Source organism: Hippocampus zosterae, chromosome 12 (genome assembly GCF_025434085.1).
Source record: "Hippocampus zosterae strain Florida chromosome 12, ASM2543408v3, whole genome shotgun sequence".
NCBI lineage: Eukaryota > Metazoa > Chordata > Actinopteri > Syngnathiformes > Syngnathidae > Hippocampus > Hippocampus zosterae.
Window position 1 is genome coordinate 9517222 of NC_067462.1, and position 19364 is coordinate 9536585.

The window sequence follows — 19364 nt, forward strand, 5'->3', positions numbered from 1 at the left end:
TTGTCTGCCAACGGTTGATGAGCTCAGTGGGGTCTATAAACACACAAGCATGTTTTTGGTCCACTGTCCGATTTGAGATTTGACCGGTGAAGAAGTCTGAACTGCAGTCCCTGCAGCCTTTTCACCTCCAGTCCTGTGGCCTCGCCGTTGCTTTTTTTTTTTTTTTTTTTTTTTGCCGTAGGGGGTTTCCACTTTCTGCCACCCACCATGTGAATAATGAGCTCCACAGATAGCAGCCAATGAAGCGACCCCCCCTTTGGCCAATGAAACTTAACAACCATGTCCAGATCAGCTCCTTCCTGCTGGGACTGACCAGCCCTAGTTTACACTCCTATGCCCACCCACCCACACACAGCCTTAAACTAACAAATGATTTTGAGATTTACACCACAAGCATTTTTTTAAAATATGCGTATCCCCCCCCCCTTTTTTTTTTAACCTGCTACTTCCACTTTCAAATGACACATACTCTATATGGTTGTGTTTACTCAAAAAGCACATTAAAAAGTCCACAAGTGAAAACATGGAAGTAAACAATAATAATTACTGCAAACAGGACAAATATTAAACGTATTAAACGTAATAATATTAAACCTTTCCCCGCTGCTTTCAATGATGATAACCGCCACCGGTATTTTCCCTTTACAATGAAGGACATGCCTCTAATGTAACATATCTAGACCACATTTAATGACGTATGTCACCAACATGTGGGGACTCGCGTGGCAATAAAATAAGGATATTAAACCAATTACTCCTCCCCACCTTTGAGACAGTTAAAAGCTCTGACGAGTCACATAAATCCGTCATCCCCGCGTCACTCACTTTACTTTTTTATGACTTACTTGAATCACTTGGTGCGCGGCGTTTCTGGCAACAGAAGATGGATAACGATTTTCATTTGTCAAGTGGTGCTGAACCCAATGCGGCTGGACTGAGAATATCTGAATATTTTGATTGGAACTTTTTGAAATTAGTAAAAATTTAAACAAGCATATGTGCGTATGTTTTGATTTTAGTTTAATCTGCTTATTTGTGTTGTTCAGGCAGCCAGCGATTGGTCTTCCCAGCGTATAGCCGAGCTGTGCGTTTACACTGCACTCGCTTTGGCAGAGCGTCAAAAACTAGCGGTTGTTCATCTACATCCGGAAAGAGCCCGATTCCAATTTCATTGTATGCAATTCTTTGGCCTTTTTTTGTATTTACCCTACCATAACGTACAATGCAAATTCCACCGTCAGAATTCACCGATTCATGATGAAAACAGAGGAATATGTTGCCTGAGTGGCCACCACTTTGTCAAGCGGCTCCCCTGTCCAGACGGACTTAAGAGGTGTCGATGCCGGTAATGTGGGCCAAAACGGCGAGGCGAGAGCCGCGTCTGGCCCGACTGGGCCAAAAGGTCCTTTGAAGTCCGTTTAAGCACCCACTTTATGTGTCGCGGGATATACGACCGGGCCGCCAGAGACGAGCTGACCACACAAACGTCTCGTAAATGGCACTGGCACACTTTCCAAGCTGCCAGGGACGCTTTTTTTTTCTGAGTGGCTACTTATGTCTCCTAGTTGAGAATAATTGAAGTCTCTGCTCTTCGCAAGACACCCAGCGAGGAAGTTCATGCTATTTATTTTGGCGTGAGAACACGTGGGGGTTGGGAGGATGGTGGGCTTTGAGATACATGTTCTGAATGAGACGCAGTAGCATTCCACAGACTGTTGTTCAATTTTAAGCCCCCTTCCAAAGATGTTCTCACGGGAGTTTAGCCGGAAATTGTACAAAAAGTTGCACACTACTAAGCTCAAAAATTCTATAGAAACGAAGACACGCTTTGAATCATGGTGGACAAACTACGCTACATATTTTGCCACACACGCATAAAAAAAGTGATCTCTTGTGATTATTTTGAATCACTTACTTATTTAGTTTTCTTTGGGTCGAGGGTGGATGTTTTGGGAGTGTGGAGTGAGCCATTATTCCCAGAGAAAACCCTCACAAGCATGAGGACAATATGCAAATTCCACACAAGAAGGTCGGTGTCCAGATTCAAACGCATAATTCAATCGTAAGAACAAATGTCCGTTTTCTACAAATGACATTGGCTCACTTTGCACTAAATCTGACAGAATTCAACATAGCAGGCTTTAAAATGCACGCGATAGCTTCTTATTTATAAACTGGTGTTGGAAGCTTCGGTAGAAAGTGGAACATGTGACCTATCCATGAAAACTGAGAGCAGACAATGTTCTCCTCTTAAGCGTTCCTCCCTCGGCGGACTCTTTGTAAATAAAATGCAAGGTACGGACGGTAAAGTCATCATCCCTCAAGTCAAGGTTATAAAGCGAATGATGTTTTAATACTCCTCATGGCAACAGTATAACTCGCGGAGAAGCCGTTCTCGGATAAGGAACAGCACGCCGCCTTTTTTGTTTTGAAAATGTCAAATATATTCTTTATAAGACAAATACAGCTTTGACGACCCTGACTTCCTCAGGAAGAAGGTGGAAGCTGAATCGGACGTGTGCTTTTAAAAATATACATTACTTTGGCGCAACATTCAGCCGCCATGGCCAATTGCTTTAAATTAAAAACAGGCTGAAGCTTGTTTTTTTTTTTTTTTTTGGTTCATTCATGTGGAAACTGAAAATTTGGAAAATGGCTCTCAAAGTTGACATGTTCCAATGGGGATGAAGGACTGATCAAAAGCGGGCTGTTGTTGCTTTCGTGTCGCTCACGATAATTGGCTTCCCTCGTGGAGTATTTAGTTTCTGTGACAAATTGCCAACCCAAATATGTGCAATAGAGTAGACTACACAAGGCATTTTAGAAACGACAAAATTCTCCCACACTCCTACGCGGAGTACGAATACACTTTTTGCGTTTTCCGTTGCCGATTCAAAAACGTTCACGTTAAGATGTCAACCAAAAAAAAAAAGTGATTGAAAGCACTGTGACATGCATTCAAGGTCAGGAGTTGACCTTGGTCTTATCCAAAACGCTATTTTGAATACCTTGGACTGCATGTACATGAAAATATTATGACCCCCACTAGTTGTGGTAGCTATCAGCGTTGTATATCTCCAATTAAAAACGATTCGATACGTCTTTCAATAAATGGGTTGTGAGAAGATCCAAGCATGGCTCATTTTAAAGTGGGACGATTCGATTCGGTTCCGTTTAATGGGATTATGATTCAATTTGATATGCAATGCCTCAGTTTGAGAGAATGTTGCAATGAGTACACACAATCGACCATTCACCGTCATATTCACCCTAATGGACAATTTAGAGTTTTCAATCGGCCTAACATGCGGAATGTGGGAGGAGGTCATAGTGCCCGGAGAAAAGCCACGCAAGCAAATGGTCCCTTGGGAAGAAAAAAGTTGGGGACCAACGCCCGCTAAACCCGTTCGCAATGTCAACTCGAATAAGCTGTAGCCCTTTGTGACCCTGCAAAAGATGGCATTAAACAAGGGTGGTTGGAGTCTAATATTCAACTTGGTGCCCTGGAGACCTCCGAGTTTTTGGTCGTCTCTGAGCAGTTGGGAGGGGGGGGGGGAGGACACACAATAGGCGAGAGAAAGAACTTTGTCCTCCTCACTCAATGGACTTGGTGGTGCGCTGTGACAGCACGATAAAAGACCCCAAATGCCACAACGCTCCGCTGTGCAGAGAGAGCAAATTAGCATGATAAAAAAAAGGCAACCCTGCGACTCGCCGGACGATGCGAAGTTGACCGCGATGACTTTGCGTTGCCGCGTGCATAGAGGAGGCTCGGAGTTCCTCAAAAAGCAGACAGATGGAGCGGGGAGGTCACTGTGTCTTTGTGTGAATTATTAGGCAGCTCCATCCTCACATTTGCTTCCCCTCTGTGGTGGCTGCTGACTGGACCGGCCTTGTGTCCCCTCCACCACCCCAGGGGAGCCAGCGGCCTTTGTCCCCTCTGTTTGACTGGGCGCTCTTCATGAAGAGGAGAGGCTAATCAGCGACTCCGTAGCTATTCACGGGGAGCCACTGTACCGCATTTGTCACGATTGTTCGCGCGCAGGCCCTCAGTGGGTACTCGAGGCCCTCAAGTGTGCTCCTATTTGCTAACAAATATTGACTCCTGGCCTTGAATGAATCCCTGGCTTGCATCCTGATGGGCCCAAGATGCAATTAAACCGACATTTGAAGAGCACTTGGTTGTTTTAATCGCAGTCACAAGCTACACACAAAGACGCGAAAAGCATTTGGACCGTTGCTTCAGTATGGGCTCCGTTCCGCGCGTTGGATTTAGTAGCTCGCAAAAAAAAAAAAGCCCTTTCAAAAACAAAACTCCCGAATGACGAGGGAATGCAAGAGTGCCAAGAGTCGATATTGGCGATGGGACTGGAAAGCAGAGAATCGAGCGTCTTCACAGCGCCGAGGAGGTTGGCCTCCGCTGTTAACTTTAAAGCACTCAAGGGGTCACAGTAGGGTTTTAAGCAATAAATCCCATTATTTGTTAAAGAGGCTGTCAGGCAACATGCTTTTCTTTGCTAAATTACCATTTTCCACACCGATGAGACATTTTATTGGTGTGACACACCGCACTAGGTAATGCGCGTGGGGTGTACTCTGCGTACATGCACAACAGCGCCGCTGTTTCAAAATCTCATATGTGAGTCACAGTGATGGGAAATAACCATGGATTTGGATTTCAGTACATCTTTCAGGGATCTGTACGGTACGTGTTCATTTTTCCGGCAACTTTTTAGTTACAATACATACATTTGCAAACAGATAATTGGTGTATGTGTAACATTATACCAGTCTAAAAAAAACAACCTCTGGCCTTCAAAATTCTTGTTACTTTTATTACAGTAATCCCTCATTTATCGCGGTTAATGGGGACCAAAACCACCCGCAATAAACGAAAATCCGTGAAGTAGCGACCCCCCCCCCTCCATATAGGTACATGTACATAATATTTATAAGGCCAAATGTAATGGTATACATGCACGTAGAAGTACATTTTGAAATTAACACGACTTAATGCTGTATACTAATAGATTTAAACATGTATAAGTTAGGTTAGTTTATGAATAACAAAATACAGTAAACATATTATATATATATATACACATATATATATATATTTTTTTAAGTCCGCAAAAAGCTGTGAAAGTCAGCAAAACAACAGGGAGTCACATAGAGCAACATATACAGTACTGTATTATATATATATATATATATATATATATATATATATAATTTTTTTTAAATTAATATGTTTGAAAAAATCTGCGATGCACTGAAGCCGTGATAAACGAACCGTGAAATAGCGAGGTGTAATCAGTTCTTAACATTAGCAAAGCTATGGGAACACGTTTTGACAGGGGAAGCCGATGTGACACCGAGTCCTGCTCTGATACCTCAGCAAAGCATGAAAAAGAAAAAAGATAAGATATCCTTTATTTGTCCCACACTGGGGAAATTTACCAAAAACAGTGAGCATATCCAAATTGTCTCAAGGTTTAAATTTTCATTTATTTGAATAAAGTCCCCTCAGCAGCCCTTTCTATAGAATCTAGTGCAGCTGTGGTTCAAACCAGGTCAACAGACAAAAAAAAAAAGTTTTCATCATGTCACTGGTCCAGCATAAAATAATGACGCAAGAAATGGCATTTCATTTTCTCGTTTGAAATGAACAAACTGAAATTAAAAAATATATATACATCTAAAATTACGCATGATTACTTTTGCATCCTCACGTGTTTTCAACAGGGATTTTGTGAAGGAAGTTGTGCCGAGACACTGAGTGTGATCAACACCGTCACCAGCTGTGAGGCCATATTCAACTAAGTATGCCTGCCACTGTGCCTTTTCCTGCATTTCCACTTAATTAGCGTCATTTATTGAATTTCTCAGCATGTACGCTTTGGAGGGACGCCACTGAGGGTTAGAGGGAAATTTGTTTAAGGAAAATTAAATCATACACTATACGCTACGATTTTGGGTCTACCACATGCCATGTATAATGTGACGATGCAAAACGCTCCGCTTATTTGTACAAGAATTTATTACAATTTCGTAACCCCAAAAAACACACTGCAGTGATTCCTTTGAAAAAACCAACGTTTATTTTGAATGAAATGAATACGCCTTAAACACGTTTTGGTTCCATAAAATGTGTAGCACTTTTTGAGCATGGAAGAATAGAATCGAGGGATGCGCCGACACCCAATACAGTACGTTGGTACTTAAACTCAATATTATGACCCCCGATACTACATCACCAGCCTGACATACACCTTCCGGTCCGGTGAAGGAGGAGCCATGTCAGCCGTGTTGAGATGCATTCAAGTCAACACGAATGATAAAACTTCATTAGCCAACTACACGTTCTGCTCTGCAAAACGGATGAGGCACTCCACTCGGACAGCAGTCAGTCTAAATCAGCGGTCCCCGACCTTTTTTGCTCCACGGACCAGTTTAATGTCAAACAATACTGTACTTTCAGGACCGGCCTTTAAGGTGTGGCGAATAAATACAACAAAATAATATGATGTGTCCTGCATGAAAACTATGATATTTTCGAATAAACACGAATCATGACACGAGGAACGTCCGATCAGGCCGCAAAGCTCTCGGGTCGCTGTGGTAATGTTTAAACGTGCCTTGAAAATAAGAATAAACCGCAAATAAAAAAAGTGCATGAAAAATACGACTCACCATTGCCACATATTATGCAGAGTGGGCTTTGTGTGTGGGAGTCTCCCCTTGAGATAAATCGGTATTTTAAGTAGGACTCCTGATACCGTCTATTAAATGTAGCCTTCTCTTTCTTGAAAGTCGTTCTTCTGTCTCCTGGCTAGGCATTTTCCCCTTCCCAAAGACGTTTGTTTTTTCTCAGCTCCTGGGTTTCATTTTAGCGGTAACCTATCCCGTGACCGAGAAGCGCGCCTTGACCTGCGTCAAGAGTGGCATACTATAGACAGATGTAACATAGAATCCGGTAAATTTTCAAAATGACAAATCTTTCAGATTCCTAGTAAGTTTAATTATTAATAAATATACATATATATAATTTATTTTTCTTTCTGTGCGGCCCGGTACCAAATGACCCAAGGACCGTTACCGGTCCGTGGCCCGGGGGTTGGGCACCGCCGGTCTAAATAGTTGTTTTTATATGCACTGTGATTGGCTGCTTTCCTGCCAGCCGAATGAGGGCAAACGGTATAGAAAACTGATGATTGACTACGATATTCATCTAACAACATGTTGAAGGGTATTCTGTTTCACTGTGTGCTACCGCATATATTTTATCTTCACCACTCCTCAGCTGACATGTATCTGTACAGAGATGCCCTTTTAGTGGAGCACAACCAAGGAAGAGGACAAAACCCTCCTCAGCCAAAGTGTTTGATTTCAAATCCACGTGGGCCAAACAGCATTGAATTCTGGTCGAGCGGCTCTGACAGCCGGAGTGGGCATTGTTCACGTTTCATAAATTGGACCACGCTGTGCTGGCGTGGCGTTCTTAGTATTCTTGCTCGAAACATCTCTGAGGGCCCTGTCAACAGATCCAGACGGGCCTGTCAGCGCCATCTTTTCAGGCGAGCTGTCAGCAGCAGCTTTATATCAGACTTCTTAGGGACGAGGGCAAGAAACACAAACAAGCCCTGCAGGGGGAGTGTGTGTGTGTGTGTGTGTGTCTGTGTGTGTGGAGGGGCTGGGCAGAACAACGCATTCTTATCCACATTCCGAATAACAAGAATCCGAAAAACCCAACATGAACACTTAGGAATAATTTCGAGTCTGAATGATGAAGATTTTTTTGGTTTTGCGTGAAACTGTCTGGGAGCGATTCCTGCGGGCGTGACTAAACTAGTCCTGCCGTGACTCCTGCACTTTATGTTGTATTATCCCCCAGACCCCCCCTCCCCCCATCTGAGATAATGAGGCACGCATGCATCGCATTCATGACAGGAGTGTAACCACATTACCTTGGAGCACTGCTTATGATTCTGGCACCACACCAAGGATCCGTTGTTCTGTGGAGAAAAGTAGCACCTGTCATCACACCGCATGGACTTATTAAAAGATTAAAACGCGCTCACAATATTGCTGTCACAATTAACACATTCTTTAAGGCACGGATGCCCGAACAGCGGGCCCGGGGCCAAGAAATATTCTATTTTCCTGTTGAGAAAAATATGTTGAACATGAGGCAGTCACATGATTTTTTTTAGGTCAGTAGATCAACAAATGGATAGATAATACAGTGGTATGAAATAGTATTTACCCCCTCCCTGATTTGTCTGATCTTTGCATATTTATCACAAAGGTTTCAGTTCATTACACAAATTTTAATAGCACCCAGAGACTACCCAAGGAAATTAAAAAAGCCATTTTGTACACACACACACACAATTTGTTTTTCTTTATTTATACATTCTCATAAGATTGACTTTTTCAGAAGCTATTAGTTTTCTTTAAAATTTTGACTTGGATTTTTTTTACATTCCCCCCCCCCCCCCCCCCGACAAAAAAGAGAAAAATCAGACTTATGACATCTAATTGAAGCCATGCCTCACTTTAAACCAGAGCTTTTTGTGATCACGCACACACACACACGCACACACGGGGCGCTTTAAGTGTGTGTAACTCAAGCAGAAAAGTGGGGTCAGCCCTCCAGTTCCCCACAGGGCGAGCCTCTGGTCAGTTTCAGCCCAACGCGGCGACCTCAGCTCTTCTTACGAACCGTTTGATCTCTCAACAGACATCCTCGAGGCTATTGAACTGATGTCAGCGTGCCTCCGAGGGCTGCAGATAGTGACCATTTCCCCCTAATTGCAATGGAAGTGCCACCTTGCACCCACGACGGTGGGGGCCCATCATTCACTCCCAGTGTTGTGCTCTGCATTGTAAATATCCGTTGAGTGAGAGAGCAGCGGGTCATTTCCTGACTTCTATCACCGTGAGGAATGATGTTGTCACTCTCGGCCGAGAGTGGCGAGTGCGAAAGAGGCTTCAGATGAAGCGGTCAGCTGATGAATACATGAAAGAGATGAAAAGGGTCGGGGGGGGGGGGGGGGGGGGGTTTTGGCCTCTCCGGATGGTAAACAGGCGCCATAAGAGGATTTGCGGATGCATACGTTGAATTGATATTAGTGCAAAGCAGATTGAGAGCAGCAGGGGTTTTAGGTCACGCTCGTGAATACTTGAATTCATGTTTGTACTTTGTCTCCTTTTTTTATTCTCGCTGCAGCGTGTGCCCGCAAACTCACAGGTTTTATCTGAGAAAAAAAAAACATCATGGCGTGAAAGAAGACGCAGGGGTAAATGCAAGACTATTCAGGCTGCCGCCGCAAGCTTTATTTTTTTTTTGTTTTGTTTCCAAAATTGTATTTGTAAGCCACAGTCCCAAAATAGTGCAGTTCCACAACATCGGTAGGAAGAAGAGTCCTACGCTACCTACTGCTGCAATGAGGTGAGTCGTCTCACCCCTCCACTGGACTTTTGCATAGGACCAGCCTATTTCAAATGCAATGAAATGAATTCCATCCAACTAAATCCTTCCATCCATCCATTTTCTATCACCTTTCTCACGAGAGTCACGGATGAGCCCGAGCCAGTCCCAGGTGACTAGCCATTGGCCAATCACAGCGTACAGACAAACATCATTCGCACTCGCATTCACATTCACCTATCGAAGAGCCCGGGGGTCGGCAACCTGTGGCTCTAGAGCCGCATGCAGCTCTTTAGAGCTGCCCTAGTGTCTCCTTGGAGCTTTTTCAGAAATGTTTCAACATGAAAACAGATGGGGGGGGGGGGGGGGGGGGGCAACTATCCTGCGTGTGTGAGATGTTTCCCACATCCAACACACCTGATTCAAGTGATCAGGAGCGTTATCACACTGCCGTTGAACGGGTGTGTTGGAGCAGAGAAACATAACATATAGGATAGTGGTCTTCGAGGACCAGTTTGACACCTATGCTCAGCAAGTCAACTTTTTGATATATTTGATGAATGGAGGTAAATACAGTACAGGGACTCCTCAGTTTGAAATACCACATTTGCATTTCGCAGCAATCTTTATTGCACAAGGGCTGGTTACATTCACCACCTTGTGTTCTATTAGTGGGGCTTACTTTTGTGCCTCCAGGTAACAGCCCTAAATCAGCATGTCGACACGTCATTATACACTTTTCAGACATATTAGTTTTTGATCTCATGCGATGGTTTGATAATATCCGCAAGTCCAGGCAAGTGAGGCGATAATTCTCTTGCCAAGTAGCACAAGGTCATCTGATCTATTGTTCAAATTAAATTCAGTCAGTTAAAACCCCACAGCCTTATCTCCGTCTTATTTGATACAGCACAGGAATAGGCCATAAAAAATAATTTAAAAAACGTAATGAAAATTTTTGGATTGAAGTCATAAAGGACTTTCATGCCAGTTAATACCCTGGATCGGAGGTTCACTTGCGGACGCTGCGAGGCTGTGGGATTCCGCCAGACTTGAGGGGGTCGGCAGGCATAAAGTCTGTTCAAGTTCAATGTCAAGTTCAAAGCCGTTTCCCACAATGTAATCCAGAAGGGGGAAAAAAATCCCATGAGACCTTTGGAGGGAATTTATCATTAAAGGGCTTTAATTTGACATCCAGTTCCAGTAAGTGCTGAGCTTTTAAAGTCAAGGGTACTGGTCAAACGTCTTCAAAGGAATTTGTGATTGTACGATCACGTCTCCAGAGAATCTTTTTCACTCCCGCCCCCCAAAAAAGTGCAGATAAGAATGAAAAATGTATGCATGTAAGCGGCGAGGAAATGAGGAATCTTCCTTTCATGGGGTAAAAATGAGCACCAGCTTGGCCGGGGCATGCATCAGCTGCTTCCCAGTCCTGTTGTGCGTAATAGAACATTCTGTTTGGCCAAGCGTTGATTAAAAAGTGAATTATTCCTTGCCAGTGCATCATTCCGTTTTGGTAGGGGGATGATTAAATCGCTGTGGTGCTTACGAGGAATGATCAATACAACCGGTCTCAATCTGCTGTCAGCGGCAACCTGTAAATAAGACCTTGACTTATAGACTGAAGGCAAACACCCCTGGCGGTAATTTATTAAGACTGTCATGACTCTACACCACTTCCAAAATGTTTTGTTTTGGGGGTTTTTTTTTCCCTCTAGTGACTTCCCTTGTCCATCAATAAAACGTTGACAGGGCCACCACATTCACGGATCCATCGAGGATCTAATTTGGTTTTGTGACAGCATCCCCGAAGCAGGGAATCTCGGCAGGATGTTGCCCCAGCTGTCCAGGGCCTGACCCCACCATGTCAGTGACCGACGGGGAATAATTATAGGTCAGGACTCCATCGCCCTGACTCACCATGACATTCCTCCGCAGTATGAACATTACGCAGCCGTGGCGACTGTCAAGGACCCCAACCAATGAATGTTTTCCAGATATCCTCCAAGTGTGATTTGTTGGGGGGGGTTCAAGGAAAAGGAGGCCCAGGCGGCGGAGAAGCCCGGTGCGTTGTTTCTGGCACTGGCGGACTCGTGTAAACAGGAAATTTATCACAGAGGTACACGGCGGCGCTTGTCAGCTGAGAAGTCGGAGCAGGTGGCCAGGGGCGTGTTGTATTGTCTAGACAACTGAGGAACATGGACAAAACCTCTTTTATCTCTCGGTTCTACCTTTCGAGGAGCGGTTGGCTTTTGTTCCCTACGGGCTGTTGGTTTGGATTGTATGACTCTCATTTTGCATGGGAGGGCTGTGATTTGAATGGCATTTCTGTCTGTAGGTGTTAGACTTGAGATTCTTTGCAGGAAGTAGACGGAGAAAAGGGCTTGAAAGGGGAGTGGTGTCCAACATGTCCATTACAGGTGGTCCTAAGGCAAAACCAAAATAACACACGTAAGGGCACATATGCTGCACCTAAATAAAGGCGGCCCTAAGCATTTCGGATTTGTGGGGCTTCGCCGCACTTGGAGGGCCGTCTACATATTACCCAGCAGTAGACCTCTTGAATTATTTGAGAAAGCTTCGTTCTGTCTTATCATGACCAATTGTTTCTTTGGTCTTACCAAAGCTACAAACCCTACTTAGCTGAAATCATTTTGTTAATTTTGAAGAAAAAAAATGATCCTTAGAATATCATCAAAAGTAATCGATTCATCCTTGTGTCCTTGGCTCCAATCAAGTTTACAGATCACATTTAAATCAAATACATTCACAAATTTTGATAAAGACCACGATCAATTAAACGAAAAGGTCGCAATTGTCACAATGGATTGCTTGTTCTTGATTTATACACTGCGGCTGACATTTTACATGTTGGAAAAAAAAAATCAACGAAACAAGAACAAATCCACATCCTTGGCTCTCAAAGCTGCATGGCAATTTTCATTGAAAGCCTTGCACAATTTTTCGTAACATCCATGGCTTCTCTTCCCGATCTTTACCGCAGATCAACAAGACCGTCAATAGTTTGTCCGTAAATCACACCCAAGAAGCTTCATTACAAATCGCATTAAAAGCCATTCACGTTTTTCTTCCAGAAACATCCGCATGAAAGCACATTACACGGATCCGCACTGTTGACCGAGAGCTCAATCAGAACGAAATCGCATCATCTGAGGTCTCAATGTCAGAGTAATCAGCAAGTTCTTCAAAATAATCCACATCCACTCAACTTGAGCATTTTGTCCTTGAATCATACCAAGGAAGCTTCAGACCAAATTTCAGTCAAATATGTTCCCAAGAACAAAACCCACATCGTGCAAACAGAACACAGTAGAACATCAATTCGCTTATCCTTGAATCAAATCGAAGAAGCTACAGTACATAACAAATGAGTTTCAGAAACATCCATGTTCAAGACAATAATCCACGGTGATCGGAGGATTTGTCCTTGAGTCCCAAAACATCCATTGAAATCTGCTGACAATTTATTGAGTAAAAATAAATAAATAAAGTCCCATTTTCACACAGTTAATCAGTTCGTCCTGTGATCCACCAAACTCAACTAGCCGCAGACCAAATGTTATTGAAATTTCTTTATGTTTTTCCACGTTAACAACACTCTCTATGCGTTTTTTGTTTTGTTTTTCTGCAGGAGGATGCAAAAGGTACTTCACTTCACATTTCCATGAAACCGTTTTAAAGGGCGTGGTAAATGCAACACACCTTATATTTCAGCACGGATCGTCCTCACAGTACTACACTTTGAAGATTTCGGTCATCTCTCAATAAAGACTGATTGCCAATTCAACATCAATAAGCAGATGATTGACGTCTATGAAGGTGTAGAGTGCAACATTTTGGACGACGAATACTAACTAGAAGTTAATTTTGTCTCGAGTGATAATGAAGCGTCACTGTGTAGCGTTAAAGTGTGACTCAGATTTAAGAGATCCTTTATTTGTCCCACACTGGGGAAATTTACAGCCTCCAGCAGCAAGAATGTGGGTAGAAAGAAGAAAAAACAAACACCGTTCAATTAAGTGCAATATAAATACAAAATGGATCAATCGCAGTGCTATTTACAATTGTTTTTCACATCATTTAATTATTATTATTATTATTATTATTATTGTTGTTATTTTTATTCAGCAGCCCGACAGTAGTCGGTAGGAACGAGCGTCGGTATCGCTCCTTCTTACAGCGCGGGTGTACCGTAAGTCTCTGGCTGAAGGAGCTACCTAGTGCTGTCAGGGCGGGCTGGAGAGGGTGGGCAAGTGCCGGGCTTCAAAGGCACTTACAGAGGGGGGGGGGGGGGGCCGTAGCCACATAGAGCCCCCATTCATCCACCGTCTTCAGCCATGAAGACCTCCACACGCGAGACGAAGACCTGGTGGAGGTCCGATTTCCACCGAGACCAATTCTATGTCAAAGTTGCAAACAAGGACTAATCTTTCTTTCCGATGGGTTTTAATTTCTTCAACTTCAAGAAATAAAACATTCAATTGAATATGTCAGATTTTTATGGCTTTAACAAGGGCTCGACTGGGCACTGCTTGTTTTATTTTATTTTTTATTTTTTTGCTTTTCACATAAATAATCCACGACAAGACTGAGTGTTCAGAAAGCCCGCTTAGCGCATGCCTCCCAGCTCGCTCCCTTACATTTGGCTAATATTTGTAGAATGCATGGGTGTTGCCCCACTGTCAATTAAACTGGTGGTGACAAACTCCCCAAATGTGGAGCGACGTGTCAATAAATCTGCTTCTGGCGACCGCTATGACATCATTAGCTCGTCTACAACGCTGGCAAGCGATGGACGAAGCATACTCGAAACTTTTTTCTGAAATTTAAAACAAAAATTCAGAGCTTCCCACAATAGGGGAAAAAAAGGTTCCTCACTGACATCTGCAAGTGCTAAATCCTCCAAATGTCAATCCAATCCAGTGAAGATGATTCAGAGAATGAGAAACAGATCTTTAAATGACTTGTGAAATATCTCATTCAGCTAAAGCATATCGTGTGACAGGTTCTATAGATTAACAGTGACATTAAAAGAGATGGATGGTGCTTTTTTTTTCCACAATTGAAAACCATTCCCAGGTTTCTGCATAAAGGGCCATTTTGGGTCTTGCTTTTGGGGTGCAAGCTCTGCTTTGCATGAAAGGCACTCTACGATCTGAAGATGTATTCTTGTTGTTATTATTATAATTAAATTTGGCTTAGACATGATTGTGTTTCTGTGCAACATTTGACAATCCCAGATCCAGGAGCCGAGCAGAGAAATTCGGTCTGGGGGTGGTTATTAGCCAAACTTTGATGTAAAGGTGAGAGAGAAGTGAGGAACACATTTTCAAAAATAGCCCGATAAAAGATTTACGCGTTTCATTTAGCAATAAAGGTAAACGGCACAAAGCAGACTTCTTCACTTCCATTAAAATGTAAGGTGTCCGCGTCACGCATCAAGTGACCCCCAAATTAAGACCTTAGCCATTAGAGTGGCGGTGTGAGCTGCTTGCGCGCCTGTTAGCATAATGAGATCCCGTGCCGTTGGGAACGCTACACGGAAGCTTAGCACGTTTCGCGCAAATCAGGCGCCAGCGTTTAGCAGGAAGGTGACCTCCCTGCAAGAAAGAAAGCCCTCCGCGCAGCTGCATTTGCTTGCGTTTATTGCGGGGTAGAGGGCAAAGGAGGGGTGGGGGGGCAAGTGCCATGTGTTTTCGCAGCTGACCAGACCCTGAACAACACCCAATACACACTCACACACCATCTCCACATGAAAGGAGTGTGCATTAGACAGTTGCAAATTATCAACACTGGCCCTTTTATTCTTAGAGGTGCTCGTGCTGCTTTGCTAATCCGAAAATGCACTGAAGTGCAATGGCCCGAAAAGTCTGGATTCTAAAATCTCACAAAACGTTGCGGTAAAGGTGTGGTGGTCATGTATCAATGCACACAAGAGCTCGGCGTATCGCACTGACAGTACTTTGCTTTGACGACAGTTTGCGTTCTGTTTGCGTTCCAGTCTTAGTTACTGAAAGGGTTAAAACACGATGACATCTATGCTAGTTTCGTAAACATTGACACCAACTGTGGTGTTTTGCATTGTGCATTGTGTTGGCTAAACGAAGGGAAAGACAAACAAACCACTTGACGTCTCTTTTTTTTTTCCAAGAAGAATTGTTGAACATCTGCCAGATTGCCGCTTGCTGTAAAAGTTGAGCTGGAAAAAATTTTTTTTTTTAATCGTCCAAACCTCATCGATCAGGTCGCTCACAAATCACTTATGGTGGGGACAGATTGACCTAGGAACAGAACTTTTCAATTATTTCCAAATCGGAAGTGGACCTGCGTGCCGGAATGATAGGCGTGCGACCCGAGAGGTTCAACTGTCGAATATTTGCAGCGCACGAGGGGGAAGCTCTTCCATCAGCCGTCGTAGCGTTGAGCCAGCTGGTGGCTGATTCAATGTCGTAACTTTGCAAACCCAAAGCAGCCATTAAAAAAAATAACTTGGACAACCCCACGAACAAATTCTCAACATTTCTCGCCAAGTTGCGCTTTAATAAGAAACACAGTGTCCTCTGGATGTGCATCACGGCTTGTTTTTCTCTCTCTCTCTCTCTCTCTCCTCATTACTCAAGTGACTCCTTCACTCAACGTGTATATTATCCCGCATTTAGAACCACTGCCACTTGTCCAATTAGCGCTTTCAAAGTGACACCGAGACAAAAGCCTTGACCTCTAGATTAATTAGGCCTCATCACAAATCTGCCCAGGTCCGGGCGACGCTTTCCAGACAATTGCTCGGCTTCGACGCGGGCCTTGCAAATGCAAATGCGATGAGCATCAAGAAGAGGCGAAGCTGACAGAAAGCTGAAGGATCAGCGGCCGCTTCTTTTCTCCGCCGTCCCCGGAGAGAACGATGATTCCGCCGGAGTGCGAAAAACAACTTGTGACACCACACACTGACTCATGCGCAGAATGCAGCTACTTCACGCTGGTGTTTCTGCGCGGGAGCCGCAGACTAGTGACAGCATCCCCCTATGAATATACAAGATGGGCGTGGGTGGTGGTGGGGGGGGGGCGTTCCATTTCACATCATTTTATTGGAGGTTTTGGCGTCAACTTTAAGTTGCTTCAGAGTCTTTTTCCCCACTTTTGTTGATAGAAATAAAACAAGACAAGCATCCACTGGATTGCGCCTGAACAGCATCACCGCTGTTTTAAAGCAGCCCTGCCCAAATTTGGGCTTCCCCCCCGCCCCGACATGCGTCGCCAGTTAGGATCATCATCAAGTGGATACATCAGTTCATGGCAAAAAGGCTTCCTCGTTCACGTTCCTCGTGCATGGTGGTCTTGGGTGTGGTTTACCATTCATTACTGGACAATATATGTCAATATTATGACAACGCAAGATAGATTTCCCCAATTTGGGGTTTTTTTCTCAATTGAAAATTGGGTTTTGAGTGAAAATGTGTAAGAATATTCAAACGAAATTGGTGAAACTTGACATTTGAGAAACTATGATTCATATTTGGCACCTCAGCAAAAAAGTGTCAATGATAAAGGTGATGCATGACATTCAACCGATTAGGTCAAAAATAACCCAATTTGGATCAAAAAGAGACAGATGCACTACTTGGGTCGATTGGATGCAAAATTTGGTTGTTTTGTCCAAAACAATTAAAAAAAGTTGTCTTTTTGTACAAACAATATTAAACGTTGGGTCAAATTGGCCCCAGGAAAAGGTTGGTTCACTGTTTTTAAGAGTGCAAGTTTGGGTTTTTCTCATTTCTAGACACAGACTCGAGCATATGTTTGGGAAAATTCTGAGATAAATTGAGGAGGGTAAGTAAAACCGGTTTCTGTAACCTTTGCATACATCCCAGTCCATTGAAAAGCGCGTATCGGCAAATCTTGTTGGCAAAAATCAAAGAAGAGTCCATTCAATATGTCGATGTTATGACAATGCATGGCATAAGTTTGAAGTTTTCTCATTCGTAGATCTCGGTCTTAAATGGAAAAGTTTGAGAAGAAATGTGAAATTTCAGAAAGTCTGATTCATAAGTATTAATACTAGCGGCTTTAGTATGGAGCCGCTGTCCAATTAAGTGTGTCTGTCTGAAAATGTTACTTTTATTAAAAATGTAACAAATTTTTACTGGCAGAAAAGGTTTGAGAACCCCTGATTACCAATTCGTAATACTTGCCACCTTAACACATTGTCCAAGGAAAAGTGTGTAAAAAGAGTACTTTAATGTCTTTGTATCCCAAAAATCTAATAAAAGTAAAGACAAAAATTGCAAGTCGCAAAATATGACCATGCATGATCTACCTTCTAAAGGTGGACTTTTTTTCGGTGGCATATAGGGTCTCGAGTGAAAAAACTCTGAGAAATTCAAAGACAAATGTGCCCTTCGATGGGCTGGCCACCAGTCGTGGGTGTACCCCGCCCCTACTCGGTCAGCTGGGACACACTCCAGCTCGATAACTGGAAAGAGAGAATTTTTAGAAGTCCTGATGTCTAGTTATGGGTATGTTGCTGATGTTCAATGAGAAGCATCATCCAAAGTTGTTTCCAGAAATGAAAGAAAAGTGATTTTAATTGTTTGCGTTTAATTGACCGAAATAAGCCATTTATAGTCGTGTGTTCGCTTCAAACAGGAATTCGTGGGGTTTGCAGCAATCAGACAACCTGAATTCTTTAATTCAACTTTGCAAGCGTCCCCGTGCGTTCTACACTTGGCGTGCAAGGACTTTTGTGTTTGCCGCACAAAAGACACCAGCGAGTGAGTACCTGCGAGTGCTTGAAGAAGGCGGAGATGCGCGTGATGTGCAGGCTGAGGCATCGCGACGCGCACCGGGCTCGGTACACGCTGGATGCCGCCGCCGCCGTGAACGAGTCGTCCTGCCTCCTCGCGCCCACGCCGCCGCTCCGCGTGCTCGCCAGCGCCGTAATCCACACGCACAGGGCCGCGCATACCCGCAGCCTCCCGGGGAACATGGTGGTGGTGGTTGTTGATGGTGCTCGCTGCTCCGCTGCTCTCCACACGCTGTACTCGTTTTTAATCCCTCCGCGGTTCGCGCTGTACTGACGCGCAAGGCTGCGAGTCGGGAAACTAAGAAGAGAAACTTCAATTTACACGCTGGGGAGGAGTGGGGAGGGGAAGGAGAGAGGAGGCGGGGTCACGGGCAGGCTCGTCTCGTGATTGGTGGGACAAGTGGTGATTGACAAGCACGAGGAGCGTGGGGCAGGTGGATTTGCTGACAGTACAGTGGATCGCAGTATAGTCGCGGTTCGATTCACGTATTCTCGGGTTTTCGATTTATTTTCACTGACAACACCTATTTTTTACGGTAAAAAAACGTGTTTGTTCCGAATGTAATTGTAAGTGACTTATTTGCAATTGCAGTGTACAGTATGTGCCTGGACTCAGGACTGGTTTTGGTGAATAAGCCTAGCCCAGGCATGTCCAGCTCCGGGCCTGGAGGGCCACTGTACTGCCTGTTTTCCATCTCTCCCGGCTGCAACACACCTGATTCAGATGATCGGATCATCAGCCAGCTCTGAGGCAGCATTAGAAGAATCCTGATTATTTAAATCAGGTGTGTTGCTCCTGGGAGAGCTGGAAAACAGGCAGGACAGCGGCCCTTGAGGACTGACTTTGGACATCCCTGGCTTAGTCTGTCAAATTCCCGGTGGGCCAACCTGCATGGTTACACTGTTCAGGCTGCTTACGCAAACCCGCCCATTAATTCTTAAGCCACACGGATCTGTTTTGATATCAATAAAATTCGACCGTGTCATGACTCCAATGATGATTGTTAATATATTTTTTTCAGTACACCCTCCTTCTCCTGCCTCCTTGCTTTTTTTGGTCCTCTACCGTCACGCACTACATGACAGAACGATCTGACCAAAAATCGACGC

The 19364-nt window shown here is 44.0% G+C and overlaps 1 protein-coding gene across 1 annotated transcript in view; it reads right to left on the reverse strand.

Annotated features, from left to right (window-relative positions):
* The window catches only part of LOC127611942 (anosmin-1), a 62490-nt gene extending 43931 nt beyond the window's left edge, over positions 1 to 18559 (reverse strand). The window contains exons 1-2 of the mRNA XM_052082755.1: positions 18231 to 18559; positions 7968 to 8015 (exon numbers count right to left, since the gene is read on the reverse strand). Coding sequence (XP_051938715.1) covers positions 7968 to 8015; positions 18231 to 18437 — 255 coding nt within the window. The 5' untranslated portion in view covers positions 18438 to 18559. The remainder of the gene's footprint in view (positions 1 to 7967; positions 8016 to 18230) is intronic.
* Between the last annotated feature and the right edge of the window lie 805 nt (positions 18560 to 19364).